This window comes from Lissotriton helveticus, chromosome 12, assembly GCF_964261635.1.
Source record: "Lissotriton helveticus chromosome 12, aLisHel1.1, whole genome shotgun sequence".
NCBI classification, from domain to species: domain Eukaryota; kingdom Metazoa; phylum Chordata; class Amphibia; order Caudata; family Salamandridae; genus Lissotriton; species Lissotriton helveticus.
Genome location: NC_136073.1, coordinates 821,136,979 through 821,153,829, shown reverse-complemented (window position 1 = coordinate 821,153,829; position 16,851 = coordinate 821,136,979). Strand labels below are relative to the sequence as shown.

The 16,851-nt window shown below is 49.2% G+C and overlaps 1 protein-coding gene across 9 annotated transcripts in view; it reads left to right on the top strand.

Annotated features, from left to right (window-relative positions):
- The window catches only part of POGZ (pogo transposable element derived with ZNF domain), a 428,531-nt gene that overhangs the window by 78,601 nt on the left and 333,079 nt on the right, over window positions 1–16,851 (top strand). For all 9 annotated transcript variants that reach the window (XM_078670252.1, XM_078670255.1, XM_078670257.1 and 6 more), the window contains exon 4: window positions 7,918–8,076. In XM_078670252.1, coding sequence (XP_078526378.1) covers window positions 7,918–8,076 — 159 coding nt within the window. The remainder of the gene's footprint in view (window positions 1–7,917; window positions 8,077–16,851) is intronic.

Genomic DNA, 16,851 nt, shown 5'->3' with positions numbered 1-16,851 from the left:
AATTTAGTATGCTGGTTTGCATAGATGCGAGCCACTTAGAGGTAAGTGGAGAGCACTAACTCACGAGCTACTTGTTGGAGAAGCGCGGGGGGAGGCGGGTGCGCGCACACACAGAAAATAACGACCACATACACATCACTATGTGCTACATTATATATATATATATATATATATATATATATATATATATATATAATATATTCACCAACACACTGATACAGCTGTAAACATGCATATATGTACATTTCATTCCAGTTTTGTGCACTTTAATGCTTGTATTGTTTCTTACTAAGATGCACCTTTTTATTTAAGCATACGTCTACTATTTTTACGTTGCACTTTCTTAGTAGCTTAACAGTACATTTCTTAGGACTGCTGAATCACACCCACAAATACAATTGTTATTGAAGCTTGTCAACCCATACACTGCAGCCAAAGGTATCTATAATATGAGCAAGATACTTCTACATTTTACTCTATAGGATTACAAGGGTTCTTTGGATATTTCTCCACTCACAATAATTTGTATAATTCGTTGTTGAACATTAATTATTAAGTGTTTAAGTTCCGGAAAGGGCCCAGAAAGTGCAGGTGTTTACCAGATGTACAGCTTACTAGAGAGATTCGATCAATTCTGGATGATTGGTAGTTTTCCGCAATAAGTGAGTGTCCTTCTGAGACTAATACCAACCATTAGATAACCGTACATTCTGTTAATGGAGCGCCTGGTGGGTCTTTAAACTGTGAGACTATAAAGAATTCTATTGTTATCATCCAAGTGTGGTTATGGATAAAAGCTGAAGGACATTGGTGGATTTTATCAGAACTAGCAATGAAGAGCACCAAATTACAGGAAGATGTAACAAGCATTGGCATAGCCAATAGGTCTCGCCTTTGGGACCTTATGTGTTTGGTTATCCAGCACAATATCCTTGGTGCAACAACATCAAGTGTTGCATGGCTAAACACTGTATACGATGAGTAATATTAATTGTTATCTGGAAGGCTAGGTGTGCCGTTTTACACACGGCCATGAGTTTATTGTTGAGAGACATTATAAAGAAATGCACCAGGCCTTAACAACTAACAAACTAATTAATCACGTTTTTCTGATAGATACATCTGCCGTGTGGATTCCTCACTTTGTGAATATCCCCCTTGCGCCAGCAACGTTCGGAAATTTTCTTCGTAGTACGCCGACGTGGGCGACGTCACAGGAGCACGGCATCGCGCGCGACTCCGTCTGACGTCACCGACCCCATATCAGGCCCACGCCGGCGTGATGACGTCAGTTCCCTTTTTTCCGCGTCTTCGACGCTAACGGTTTCGGGATCTTACTGCGATACTTAGTATCTTTCTGTTTATTAATAGACACTGTTTCTCTCTTACGAATTGATTCTTCTCCGAAGATGTCGTCGAGGAAAACAGGCTTTAAGCCGTGTAGGTCTTGTGCCCGCACGATGTCCATCACTGACCCACATAAGGACTGTTTGTGGTGTCTTGGTTCGAGTCACGACGTCAAGAACTGCAATTCCTGTTTTAAGATGAATCCGAAGGCACTTCGAGAACGTGAGGCTAAATTACTTTTAGCTAAGGTAAAACAGGATTCTGGACGTTATTCAAGATCGACGTCACGGAGGTCGAAATCGAAGCAAAGGTCTCGATCGAAGTCGGTGTCGGCGTCGAGATCCAGAGCGGGTTCGAGATCTGGTGAGGATACGAGATCTAAAGAGAAATCGAAATCCAGGGAAAGATCGAGGTCTAGATCTAAATCGGCTTCCGGTCACGCTTCGAGCTCCTCGAGGAGAAAGCATAAGAGGAGGAAGCACAGTTCGAAACATCATTCAGAGAAGGAATCCTCTGACTCGAAGAGAAGATCTCATAAACATAGTAAGGACTTTGTCTCTCCTTCTCCTGCGTAATCGAAAGAAGGTTCTCCGGCCCCGGAGCCAGAACCGGAGCCGGATCCGGATCCGATGTCCTCGGAACATGAAGAGGAAGAAGAAGTGATTCCTCAAGAACCGACTCCAGCGGAGACTCCTGCGGATCCGGAAGGTCAGAGTGAGGGTGTGTCGGGGCGACCTCCATTGGATCCGGTAGGTCTGTACCCTCCCTTTCCTGGTCCTGGACAGGATCCATCGCATTTTTTAAATGCAATGTTCGGAGTATATTCCAGGGCAATGTACCCCACTGGAGCACCTGTTGGTCCCATGGGTCCATTATCTTACAATCTGGGTATTCCTCAGTCGTATGCCCCAGCTCCGTTTATGCCATTCATGCCGGCGCCTCTTCCACCATGGCTCGGTACGGCTCCACCGAGGTCTTCGACTCCGCATGCGGCTTCGCCGGCTCCGGATCGACCTCGCAGTCGAGATCGAGGTACCACACCTATTCATGACTCTCGTCCTGCTCCGGCTCCTCGATCGACGTCGGAACCGGCTCCGTCGGAGTCGTTACCGGATCCGTCGACGTCGATTCGTTTGGAGTGGTCGAGGCGAAGAGCTCAGCGCCTTCTAGAACAAAAAGATGATGAGAGTTCTGATGTGGAAGAAGGCGAGCTTCCTGATCATGACGATGATTTCGATGAACTTCGGGATGCTAGTGGTCTAGAACTCTCTCCTGAGTGGGTTCTGCCTTCAGCTTCTGATGCTCCATCTAGAGACGTGGCACCCTATCACGTGGTCATTAGGAAGGCTGCTGACCTTCTTAATTTAAAGCTGCCCACAGTGGAGTACAAACCCAACATCCTCACTGAAGTCTTACATTCTCCTTCTTCAATTGTGGAACCTACACTGCCATTTACTGATGCCTTGACGGATCCAATAAAGGAGATTTGGAAGAAGCCTTTATCTGCTCCTGCAGTTTCAAGAGTTATTGCAAGGCGCTATAGGGTGGCTCCTGATGACCCTGCATTTCTTTCTACGCATCCATCTCCGGAAAGTCTTGTGGTTCAGGCGGCTTGCTCTAATAGGGCTGCTGGCTCCTTCCCTCAAGTGCCAGCTGACAAAGAGTCTAAAAAATTAGATCTGTCTGCGAAGAAGACTTTCTCTTCTGGGAGCATGGCTCTTAAATCATCAAATGCTACTTGCCTTTTAGGTAGATACGTGCATGCGCTAATGGACTCAGTGAAGCAATTATCATCAAAACTTCCTGAGGATGATAAGAAGAACTTTAATGAGGTTGTCTCTGACACTCAGGCTGCTGCCCGCATGGTCATTCAAAGCGGTATGGACACTGTAGATTCTGTTGCTAGAATTATGGGTTCATCCATTGCGACCAGGAGAGCCGCATGGCTAAAGTCTTCGGATTTCTCTGCGGATGTGCAATCTACATTGCTGGACTTACCCTTTGATGGAACTGGCCTTTTCGGTAAGAAGGCTGATGTAGCCTTGGAAAGGTTTAAGGACAGCCGTGCCACCGCTAGATCTTTGGGTCTGCAGATGAGAGGATCGACGACTAAAAAGTTCAAAGGATTTGGCAGATCTTCTTTTCGTCCCTTCAAGCAGGGCCAACAACAACAACAGCAACAGCAGCAAAACCCTCTATATAGATCCTATAGAGGTAAACAGAGGGGTCGTGGACGTGGACGTCAAGTCTCCTCTTCCTCCACTTCCTCCAATAATGCCCAACCCCCACCCGCATCAGCAAAGCAGCCCTAGATCCACCATTCTGGATCATGTAGGGCCAGTAGGGGGTCGGCTTACTCATTTTCTACGAGATTGGGAATCGGTTACATCGGATCTTTGGGTTCTCAATCTCGTAGAGAATGGGTATGCACTTCCTTTTCAGGAATTCCCTCCCAATTACCCTCCTTGCCAAGGTTATTGTTCGGAGGACCACCTGCTTCTCCTGCAGGAGGAAGTCCTGGCACTGTTTCGAAAGGGTGCGATAGAGGTGGTTCCAGAGCAGGAGAGGGGTCAAGGGTGCTACTCCCGGTATTTCTTGATTCCCAAGAAGGATGGCAGGCTTCGGCCTATCCTGGATCTCAGGATTTTGAACCTCTATCTCAAACAGGAGAAGTTCAAAATGCTCACCCTTGCTCAGGTTCTTCTAGCGCTGATGGAAGAAGACTGGATGGTGTCGATCGACTTGCAGGATGCGTACTTTCACATCCCAATCCTGAAGTCGCACAGGAGGTATCTCCGTTTTACGGTAGGATCGCAACACTACCAGTTTGCGGTCCTTCCCTTTGGACTTACTACTGCGCCTCGAGTCTTCACCAAGGTGATGGCAGTGGTGGCTGCGCATCTCAGAAGGTCGGGGATTCCTGTATTCCCTTATCTAGACGACTGGCTGATCAAAGCAGAGTCGCCGGAGATGGTGCTCCATCATCTGCAGGAGACAACTCAGTTGTTACACAGGTTGGGTTTTTCGATAAATGTACCCAAGTCTCACCTGGTGCCCTCCCAGCGCAACCTGTTCATAGGTGCGGTACTGGACACTTCTGTATGTCGTGCATTCCCTCCACCTCAAAGAATTCACGACATTCAGGAGATGATTCCTTTATTCTACAATGGAGCGGTTGTTCCGGTCCTGAAGGTCCTTCGTCTGCTCGGTCTGATGGCTTCTTGCATTCTGTTGGTCAGTCATGCACGCTGGCACATGAGGGCACTCCAGTGGTGCCTCCGCAGGCAGTGGTATCAGCACAACGGAGATCTCAGGGAGTCAGTGAAGATCTCCGGGGAAGCTGCAGCGGATCTGTCTTGGTGGAGCGTGGAAGGCAATCTGTCACAAGGAAAGCCTTTTCAGCTACCTCCATCAGTGGCCACAGTGATTTCGGATGCGTCCACTCTCGGGTGGGGTGCTCATCTGGGAGACCTGGAGGTCAAAGGTTTTTGGTCTCCGGAAGAAAGGTTGTTTCACATCAACCTTCTGGAATTGAGGGCGATACGTTTGGCACTCAAGGCCTTCCTCCCCTCCCTTCGCGGTCGTTCGGTTCAAGTCCTGACGGACAACACGACTGCGATGTGGTACATCAACAAGCAGGGAGGAGTAGGGTCGCAGTGTCTCTGCAGAGAGGCTCTGCGTCTCTGGTCCTGGGTTCAGGACCATCAGATTTGTCTGGTGGCAAATCACCTGGCCGGAGTTCTGAACGTTCGTGCAGACAGTCTCAGTCGGCAGTTCTCTGCCGACCACGAGTGGAGGCTTCACCCAGAGGTTGTTCACGACATCTTTCGGATGTGGGGGACTCCTCGGGTGGATCTATTCGCCACTCGCGAGAATGCTCACTGCCTTTCGTTCTGCAGTCTCCAGTATCCGATGCAAGGAGCATTGGGGGACGCGTTTCAGCTGAGTTGGGGAGATCAACTCCTTTACGCGTTTCCTCCCATACCTTTGATTCCTCGGGTTCTGAGGAAGATTCGTCAAGACCGGGCCCAAGTCATATTGGTCGCCCCGGATTGGCCAAGAAGGGTGTGGTACTCAGACCTTCTCCGCCTCTCCTCTCACCCGCCGCTCCGTCTCCCTCACAGGGCAGACCTCCTCTCTCAGATGGAGGGGCAGGTTTTACACCCCCACCTCCAGACATTACACCTTCATGCCTGGAGATTGAACGGGGCAACTTGAGTTCTTTTTCTCTCCCTCACGAGGTAGTGGATGTCATTCTTTCTGCCAGGCGTGACACCACTAAGTCCATTTACTCCTATAGGTGGTCTAAATTTGTTTCTTGGTGCAGGGAGAGAGATGTTGATCCTTTGAAGGCTCATTTGTCTAATATTTTACAATTTGCCCTTTATCTGGCGCAGCAAGGTTTGGCTGTGGCCACGGTCAAGGGGTATCTTTCTGCCTTATCGGCATTTCTATGTTTGCCGGATCAGCCATCTCTCTTTAAATCTCCGGTGGTTTTGAGATTCTTGAAGGGTCTCATAAATATGTTCCCTCCTACTCCTTTTGTTGTTCCTCATTGGGATTTGAATCTTGTGCTGACCTTCTTAATGGGTTCTCCCTTCGAACCCTTGCACAAGTGTCCATTGAGGCTTCTATCTTTTAAAACGATCTTCCTCGTTGCAATCACCTCGGCAAGGAGGGTAAGTGAGCTTCAAGCTCTAAGTTCCAAACCCCCATTCCTGACCATTCATGCTGAAAGGATGGTTCTCAGGACCAGGGCTGCTTTTCTGCCTAAGGTGGTGACTCCTTTCCATCTTGGGCAGTCCATTACCCTTCCTACCTTCTATCCTCCCCCTCACCCGTCTAAGGAGGAAGAGAGACTGCACCGTCTGGACCCTAAGAGGGCGGTGTCGTTCTATCTGGACAGGACTAAAGACTTCCGGATGGATGACCAGCTGTTTGTTGGTTTTGCTGGCTGCAAGAAGGGCAGAGCGGTGCACAAGCGCACACTTTCCAGGTGGATAATCCTGTGCATCAAGATCTGCTACTCTCTTGCTGGTAAGGACCCTCCTGAGGGTATTAGAGCACATTCTACTAGAGCAAAGTCTGCAACATCTGCTTTGTCTAGGGGTGTACCTGTTGAGGATATTTGCAAGGCCGCGACTTGGGCCTCCCTCCACACTTTCGCGAAGCATTACTGCTTGGATACCGAGGTGAGGAGGGATGGCCACTTCGCGCGCTCTGTCCTCCAAGACTTCCTGGTGTAGCAGAGTGGGCACCCTCCTCCGGGAGTGGGGACTGCTGTGGGAATCTATTCACAAGGTGAGGAATCCACACGGCAGATGTATCTATCAGAAGAACAAGTTACTTACCTTCGGTAACGCTTTTTCTGGTAGATACTATATCTGCCTGTGGATTCCTCACTGACCCACCCGCCTCCCCGTTGTCCACTCTGCTATACCTGGTCTTTCTGTATATTTGTTTATACTATTGATTTAGTTCTATTTGTACTGTGTACATTGTATATTTGCATATTTGCTGTCGTTGGTCCGTCCGTGTGCCTCGAAGGCACGGAAAAAAGGGCGGAACTGACGTCATCACGCCGGCGTGGGCCTGATATGGGGTCGGTGACGTCAGACGGAGTCGCGCGCGATGCCGTGCTCCTGTGACGTCGCCCACGTCGGCGTACTACGAAGAAAATTTCCGAACGTTGCTGGCGCAAGGGGGATATTCACAAGTGAGGAATCCACAGGCAGATATAGTATCTACCAGAAAAAGCGTTACCGAAGGTAAGTAACTTGTTCATCTTGAGACACTCATCTCTGCTACACAGTATGAATGTCGACGTGTCTTATATCTCCCTCCTCCCAGACTATAATGTAACCGTCAGGAATTAAATGTTAATGCATGCTACTTTCGGAGCTGCAAACTTCCGGCTGTCAGTACACAGAGGTAGTGTGAGCTTATGCTAGCGCAGGACGATGTTGGAAACTTTTCATTGAAGTACTGTAAGAAAATTAGTAGTCTTGATTACAAAGCCAATATTTTGAAGAACCGGGCCGTAATGGAGACACAAACTGCAAACAGACCGGATTGGCTCCTAATGAAAACAGCCAGGTAAAACACCTGTCTGTTTATCTGGAACACGCAAAACGTCTGCTGGGTACGAGCACAGCGTGCAACGTACTTTGAGCCTGGGGCTGCTCTGTGGTGGAGGAGAGGGAGGGGCAGGTATGAGAGGCGCCATGACAACAAAGGATGCAGGAAAAGCAGATGGCCGCGCGTACTCATGCTTGTAGCCAGCCAGCAAAGGCTGGGTAGCACTTTTGAGATCCCCTTAACATAAGTCGAGCAATAACAGCGCATGCGCCGTTCTAGGCTCGACCTAAAAACTGCCATTCTAGTAGGCAAAAAATCAGTTTCAGCGAGTAGCTTTGTCTGCAACCATGGAGCCGAGTTCAGCCTAGATGTGTTCTTTTGGTTGCAGTTAAGTTGATAAAAAGCTATGTTACAGATCATGATGGGGATTTGAAGTGGGCAGACATTTTTCATGTTTTGTTGTTTGTCTGATTTTCCTTTTGTTTTTTGCAGTTTCCGTAAGCGCACAACCTGTATCAGCTCCTGTGCCCATTGTCGCCCATACTTCGTTTGGAAACCACTACGCGGTGACCTCATCTGTTGGGAACAGTGGGGTCCAGTGTAATGATAATGCCAAGAAGACGCTGGTCACGCTCTTTGCTAACAACAGTGGTAAGTAGATGTGTAATTGTAGTATAATTCCAAATAAACTTGTACTGCTGTTCCACAGTGATGGAAGTGTTATGGTCACTGTAGGGAGCTGGCTATTCATATAGTGGACCAAAAAGAGGTACACTGTGTAAAGAGTCCAGGCAAACCCCAAAGGATTTAGGGAGGCACAAATGACACCTCATATGCTCTTTTGTGGTGGTGTGGGAGAGCAGGTAGACATATCAGAAGGTGGTGCCAAGCATTTATTACACACTAAGGCAGTAAATGAGACACACACTCCGTTAAATCCAATACCAATTTATAAGAATAACACATACTTTTATAAAAATTTAGATAACAAAATCATCGGAATCGGGTAAGTACTTTTCGAGTTATGAATTTTTACAGTTTTCAGAAATGGACACTTTGTACAGTTTCCGGAACGGCAATGTTATCCTTATGGAGGAAAAACATGTATTACATTTGGACACTTGTCAGTGACTTAAGGTTCGGTTCTTGTGGACTTAATGTGAGTATGGGGCAAAGCCTAAGGCCACACCAACAGGTCACCTGGGGGGGCTCTGGGCCATCCGGGTGCAGAGGTGTGTCACAGCGTCCGGTGTCCCATCCACTTCAATAGGATAACGGTCTCTTTACAAAGAGGCTGCAAGCAGGGACTGTGCCAGTCTGGGGGAACCTACAGGGAAGCTCAACCGTTCAGATCCTCTAGGACACCTTTGGTCCATGTCTCCTCGGGTTGTGGGGCTCTTGTGCTTTGCTGTCTTTTGGTGTTGGAAGTCCAGTCTGGGCAAACCCTAGCGCGGGTTTAGCTCTTGTGTGTCTGGGGACCCCGTTGGCACCGTCACCTTCTTTGGACTTGGTCTCTGGAGCGTGTGTGCATAGGTGCTCTGAGGGGTCGAGGTGGCAACAGCTCTGTGGACCGCACCTTGCCTTTTTGGTGCCTGTGGCTGCAGGGGAGTAGCTCCTCTACTCCGAGGGACTTTCTTCAGGCAATTTGGTGAAGGACTGGCAGCCCTGTGGGTTTTGTGGAGACTGCACAATGGCAGGAACGAGTCTGATTTTACTACGATTGTTGGGGGCAGCTGGCAGGGTTGGTGCCAAGTCAGTTGTTGCTCCTATGACGCTTCTTTGTCCACTTCATCTCTTGATCCGTCCTAATCTGAAGAGCTGGTATTGTGGGGGGGGGGGGGGTCTCCTAAATACTCAATTTAGGGGCATTAAGGTGAGAGAGGGGTAGTGGCCAATGGACCACTCACCCCTGGGTCACTACGCCCCCTATATGACCACTTCCTGAGGGAAGCACTTCCTGTGGGAAGTGTCCATAACCCTGTCCCAGAATCTCTAAGTTTGCCACCATCAAGAGGGGCGCTAGGTGGCGCGTGACCAAGATGGCCGCACACCGTTAAGGCTCCAGCCCTGCCGAGCGGGGAATTATCCTTTCACCCTATCCTGCTGCACATTTTCGACTATTGGCCTTCCCTGCGGGACACCCGAACACATGCTGTCACCACCGAGGTTCCTTCCTCACATCTATCCCCGGATGCGGCGGCGTCGGAGTGCCCTGAAGCTGAGAGCGGACCGCGCTGTGTGCGGTCTGGAGCGCTAGGACGGCCGCTGAGCTTAGGGAAGGCTGTGGTGTTCTAGGCCCTGCCACCAACTGGAGGGGAGGCTGTGATTCATGTTGCTCGGCCGTGGCAAGGCACACAATCGCCAGAGGTGTGCACCGGCTTGGCGGTAATTGCTGCGGGAGGCACTGTCAGCGCTCACATATTTGGCCCCGGACGAGACGGCGACGGGGCCCCCTGACGCTGAGAGCGTAACGCGCTGGATACAGTCTGGAGCGCTGCGACGGCCGCTGAGCATAAGAAAGCCCGTGGTGGCCCGTGGTGGACCAGCCCCTGCCACCATTCAGAGGGCAGCTGCAACTCGTGTGGCCCGGCCGCGACGGAGCACATAATTTCCGGAGGTGAGCGCCTGCTTGGTGGAGATTGCGGCGGGGGGGTACTGTGGGCGCTCCCCCCTCCCTCCGCGGTGCCATTACTTTGTACTACGCCACCCGTGAGATCGGACGGGCGTAGGTGTTAGACATCGCAGGGGGAATGCGGTAGCAGTGATATAGCTACACCCGGTGCTGAGTGAACCCATGCGGTGAAGACTTGATCAGCCTGGCGCATTGTTGACGTTGGGAGCTGAACACTGCCATCTGTGGGGCCTGACGAGCGTGGCCTGGTGTGGCGGTTGCGCCCCACTGCTGCATGCATTCCTTGGTCCCCAGTTTTGACTTGGGCTGCACACAACATTGGCCTCGCTAGCTGCGGGCGATTACATGGCAGAACGGCCTCCACATAGGGGACGCTGGCCTATATGATCTTTATGGGGATGGCGGATCCCATAATCCATTACCCGCAGCTGTAGGCCCCTGTCCATATGACGACGTGCCCCTTGCTGCATACGAGGGAGCTGGCTCACCGGACACTTTCTGGGATACATTATCAGGTCACGCTACATTGAGGAGTCGTTCGGAGTTGGCGGCGCCGCTGCCTGCCCCTACCCACTGTGCTGCAGGAACCTCTGCTGAGGCCACCGTGCTGCTGGCTTGACTGGTCACTACTGTGGGATTTCGACCACGGCTTAGCTAACGTACTATGCCGGTTGACTTGTGCCCCGCTCTCTGGCCTGCTCATACCTGCCTGCTTGCATCATGGGGCACACAGACAGCAAGCAAACCAAAATCCCATTTGAGACGCGTAAGGCGCCCAAGTCTAACTCAACGGACCAGGTGGAGTTCGAAAATGCGGAAGCTCCAGAGGAGGACTGGAAGCCGCTCCTCCTGGGTATGAAGCACAGCCTCAACTCTGTTGATGCAAAAATAGACACAATGAACTCCAGGATGGACTCTGTTGTCACAAAATTGGAGAAACACGAACAGCGCATCAAAGAAGCATGAAACCAGGGTATCGGGCCTCGAGGATAGAGCCACGGCGAGCAGAGGACAGCTGTCACAAATGGACAAATTGCTGAAATTTATTGCAGACAAAAATAAAGATTTAGAGGCCCACTCCAGACGAAATAACGTACGCATCCTTGGCCTGGCGCAGTCCTCCAACACGGGGCGCATGGAGGAATTTGTTGAGAAATTGGTTATGGATCTGTTTGGGAAGGAGTCGTTCTCACCTCATTTACCTGTGGAACGCGCGCATAGATCCTTTGAGGCCCGTCCTCCGGGTGCGACCCCTAGGCCGGTGATTGCCCGGTTCTTAAACTATCGGGACAGAGATACAGTCCTCCGCCTGGCCCGTGATAACGGTCAAGTCCACTATGAAAACACCACGCTGGCTTTTTTTCCAGACTTCACTCCAACAGTGCAGGATACCAGACGGAAATTCGTTGCAGTTAAGAAAAAGCTTCAGGCACAGAACATCCCTTACACAATGCTATACCCAGCGAAGTTAAAAATCACGCATTTAGGGAAGCAGTACTATTTCCAAACCCCACAACAAGCTGAAGACTACCTTAAGAGACACAGTTGCGCAGCATCTAGAGAAGCAGCAACGCATGAACGATCCAGGTCGGCGTCTCCGCTGTCAGAAGTGGGCTGAGTGGTGGATGGAACTGGGACTAAATGGTGAACATTCTGAGCTCCTTGCTGCAGCTGTTTGCCTCCTAATGGTGATGTATTGACATTATTAATTTTGTGTAACATATCCTGCTCGGCTACTTTCCTCCGTCCCGCGAATTGCTTGCTCCCCTAGTGGAGCGGCAGGTGGGTGCAAGTATGGAGGAGAGTGGGTAGGTCGTGTGCCTCTAGTGATGACCCCACGCGGGTGTACCCCCAAGCTCCCACTGAGGAAGGGAGACGTTTGTTGGAACATGGGTTGGTTTACGGGGGGAGGGGATTCTATGCCCGGCAAGTTGGGGAAGCCGGTGTGGGAGGTGGGAGGGGAATTGAATGCTAGAATGTCATCTTTGATCCAGGTTGCAATGGCTTTTAACATATGGTCAGGTGTTGAATATGACGCTACGTGGTATGGATGACGGCTCCCGTGACACTAATAGTTTTAGGGTGGCATCATGGAATATACGGGGCCTGAATGACCCCCGAAAAAAGAGGCAGATACTAGGATACTTAGATAGACATCACATTACGGTGGCCCTACTGCAGGAAACACACCTGAGCCCGGGGGCCTTGCCACAGTTTGCCTCGCGCTGGGCCTCATATCGTTATTTTGCATCATACTTAGGATACTCACGGGGGACCAGCTGGGGCGTTGATTGATGCTGAGGGTAGATTTTGCTTGGTGTGGGGTAGGCTCCATACTTATGATATAACATTTGCCAATTATTATGGCCCCAACGTCGACGACTCGCACGCGCTCCTCACTCTGTGGTCCAAATTCCAAGAGATTGACACTACCTACATCGTCTGGGGGGGGGAGACTTTAATACAACATTACAGCCCCCGCTAGACCAGTCCCACAGTTCCCCAGCGCACTTCACTAACACGCACAAAGCGCTAAAAGACATGGTGGACACTAACTATTTATTAGATTCCTGGATGTACTTACACCCTACAATGAAGGAAGGTACACAGTACTCGGCAGTCCACTCCTCTTGGGCACGATTAGACTACCTACTTGTCTCTTTGGGGATGGCACACTGGCTGACGCACACTGTTCATTTACCGCGCACGTACTCGGATCATTCCCCAGTTGTTGCTGACATGCGAATCCCCCTAATCCAGCCTCCATACAATAAGTGGCGCCTCAACCCGTTACACCTACAGGACACGGCATTCAGGGCGGAATTGGAGCAGGATATGCAGGATTTTTTTTGCGTAATATGAAGTCCGTGTCCAGTATAACAACCGTATGTGAAGCGTTTAAAGCGACTGTACGGGGCTCGTGTATCTCCAAGGGAGGTGGTATACTCCGATCGTTACGTAATGACCTCCGCAAACTGGAAGGGGAACTAAAGAATTTGGAAGGTGACCTGGCCACTGATTTGGGTGACAATGCGACTAGGGCACACATGCGGAGTAAGTTAACTGAATACGAGGTCCTGGCAGAGCGGGAATGTAACTTCAGGGGCAAGCCACATAGGGCGAGAGTCTATGGAGAAGGTGATCGCACAGGGAGGGCCCTAGCGCAGGCGAACCGCGGCCCCCGATTCTTGAATTATATAGCAGAGATACAAGACGCTCAGGGCACCACATATAAGGCTCTACCAGACCAACTAAATACATTTCGAGACTACTACAAAACTCTCTACACCTCTCAGAGAGGAACTCCACTGGTCCTATCGCATTATTTTGAAGATACTGCATTAGCGTGGATGGGGGACACCCAACGAAAGTTCTTAAGTCTAGATTTAGAACTAGATGAAATCACTGACGCCTTTATGCACACGAAATCTGGAAAGGCTCCAGGGGCAGACGGATTGCCGATAGAATTCTATAAAACATACATCTATAGTGACCACCAGCACCAAGAATTTATACTTGACGTTCAAGGAACGGCCACCACTTACCCAATTCCGGATCTAAACTCAACGATCACATCGAATCACCGGCGAATTAAATGCAACACGTGTGATCCAGAAAAACTTCTTGCCCTTTCGAAAAAAAGATGGGAGGAATGCAAGCAGCTGAGCGTGAACCGTTTAACGGCCTGGGAGAACTTCATTGAAAGCTTCGACCCAATCAAGTCCAAAAGGAATAGTATGTCCAATGAAAAACGGGGATGCATCATGTAATCTGGCAAACAGCGAAAGAATCTGTTTTTCAAGGAATCAGAACGCCAAACTAAGGCAGCTAAAAACCAACACCAACAGGGCACTGCGCAGTCTCGGTATATACGGCCCAGCTGATAACATTCAGTCCGAACTAAGGAGGCTTAAGGCTCGCAAAAACAAAATCATTTGGCTCGCAAAAAAACAAAGTGCCAAATCAACATGGGCAAAACTGACATCTGATGCAAAAAATAACAACAGCGCCAGGTTTTGGCAGACTGTCAGAAGCCTAGAGAACCCACCACTCCAGGTATCAACTCACATATAACGGAGGAGATTTGGGCAAAGCATCTACAGAGCCACTTCAACACGGAAGCTGGTGAAAGCGTGCAAGACCCATCGGTGTGTCAAAGTGTCCAACAACAATCCAGATCTGAAGGAACGGAACCTGCCATCCTTTTTTCAGCCAAACAGCTCGCGAATAGAATCCTGAAAAGCCAGAAAGATGGAGCTCCCGGGCCCAACGGTCTACCGCCAATTATATATAAGCAGGATCCGAACTACTGGGTAGAAGCACTATTACCCCTTTACAACAACATCTCGGAACTTGCGAGAATTCCCAACTCCTGGAAAGGGTCAATCATCTCGCCGATTCATAAAAAGGGGAGCTTGACTGAGCCAAAAAATTATAGGCTTATCGCACTAATAGGTATTGAAGCCAAATTCTACGCAGGGCTCTTACTAAATGAACTTACGATCTGGGCGCAGGAAAAAGCCCTAATTCCCATCAATCAAACCGGCTTTCAGTAATGCCTGGGGACCACAACAAGCATCTCTTGATAGACGCCACCAAAATCATCAACAAGCCACTATTTGTTTGCTTTATTGATTACAAAGCTGCTTTCGACAGCGTCGACAGAGGGATACTTTAGGCTCAACTTGCAAGGTGGGGAATCCCCACAAACCTCCTGAACCAGCTAATCCTGCTTCACTCTGAAACATGGGTACAAATTAAAGTGGGAGCAGGAGACAACTTGTCCAGGAGAATATCAACGACCAAAGGGCTGAAGCAGGGTTGCGTACTGGCCCCAACCCTGTTCAACCTTTTTGTGTCAGACCTCACCATCGAGTTGGACAATTGTAATCATCATGCCCCGAACCTGGAGGGCTTAACCCTATCGAACCTCCTGTACGCAGACGACCTGCTACTTATCAGCCGTACTTCAGTCGGCCTGCAGCATTTGATAAATACCATAAGTAATTTCGTTGAAAAGAACGGGCTGAGTATAAATCTTGAAAAATCAAAAGTTATGGTATTAAACCAACGGATCAACAAACACTATCCCCGCTGGACAACAGGGGATCGACTGCTGGAGACAGCTGAGGATTATAAGTATTTGGGAGTAATATTTGATAGGAACGGCTCGTTCATCAAACAGAAAGCAAGCATAAAAGGTAGAGGGATTGCACTGGCAGTTGCATTAAAAATCGTCAAGCAAAAAACAACTGGCCCTAGTCTTCTTCCACTATTAGAAGTGCTTCGAGCGAGACTTTTACCTTCGATTACTTACGGCAGCGAACCATTGGGAGGTAGAGACGAGGTTACCTTGGACAATGTGGTCGCCAAGGCGTTAAGAATAATATTCAATCTCCCGCAGTTTTCTTCGCCAGCCCCAATAAGGTTAGAGTTTGGGCTTCAAAAGCAGCAAATTTCACAGAAGGGTGCCTACGCAAAGTGCTGGTTTAAAATAAAGAGGGCTGAGCCGGGCACACTAAACGTATACCTGTGGAAGGACATTACAAGGAAGAACAACAGCCCAGCCATGAGTTACCTTCAATCAGCAATTAGGCTGCTAGTTCTTCAGGACCCATGGCTATCAAGCACATCACAAAAATGTTTCAAGGCCCTGGTAAACAAATCAGTAAAGATTGCATCTCTCGCAGAAGACCAAGCCGCCCTCCGCAGGAAGGCTCATGGCTGGTTCGTAATTCAGAGTTATTCATCGGCAAAGCCCCAACCATACCTAGGCACTGGTTTTTCAAGATTCACAAAAGAAAGGTTCTTACTGCTGAGGCTGGGAATCCTGTCCGCAAAGCATCACCTTCCACCGCGGAAACGCATAGATACTTCAAACCGTTGTAGACTATGCGGAGACTTCAACGAGGATGCATTACATCTATTATGCATCTGCAACGGCTTGGGACTGGAACGAAGACAGCTATTAAAGCCACGCCTCATTACAAGCCAGGTACGATCATGTAGGGAGGTGGTAAAGGCCTGCTTTGAGGGCAGTAACATCCGGCTTGCCTGTAGCCTTGTCCGGTTCATGAGCGCAGCTAATGTAAAGTTAAACCAGGAAGCACTCCAACTATCTGGTCTTCAGCCCAGGCCCATTGGTCTCTGAGAAAAGTATAACAACATTGACCATCACGTTCTCCTCCGGCAACTCTGTCTATTACCATGGTTCTTACGCTCTCCTGCAGCCACTTTGGGCTGGCAGCCAGTACAGCGACACAAACTTCTACACACATTCTTATTATGGGGCGTAACGACCTAGGAGAGCAAGCGACATGACAAACTACACATTGCTCCATCAACTTCAAGCTCTCTGTTGCCCGCTACACTGCAAAACACCTTCAAGATCCAAGTTTTCATTATTAACTTTAAAGGAATGTGGAATACACAGGCTCCCCCACTAACTGGCTCTCCGACAAATGTTGCATTCTGCACCATCCGACCCCCCCCCCCGAATTGGCTGTCCCATACACCAGTTTTTATTCCCCCGCTATTTTATGGAACTACTGTATATTAGCAATTTTAGCATTATTAATGTAGCCGTTTTGTTTCTTCTAATCTATGTTTTATCTGGTTGCAAAGGTTTTAATTAATCATGCAATAAAGTATTATTATTATTATTATTATTATAAAACATATGCTAAAATACTAGCTCCTATCCTAAAAGAGGTCTTCTATACGGCATTGGAGGAAGGCTGTCTCCCCACAACGATGCGAGAAGCACTTATAACATCGTTATTGAAACCTGGAAA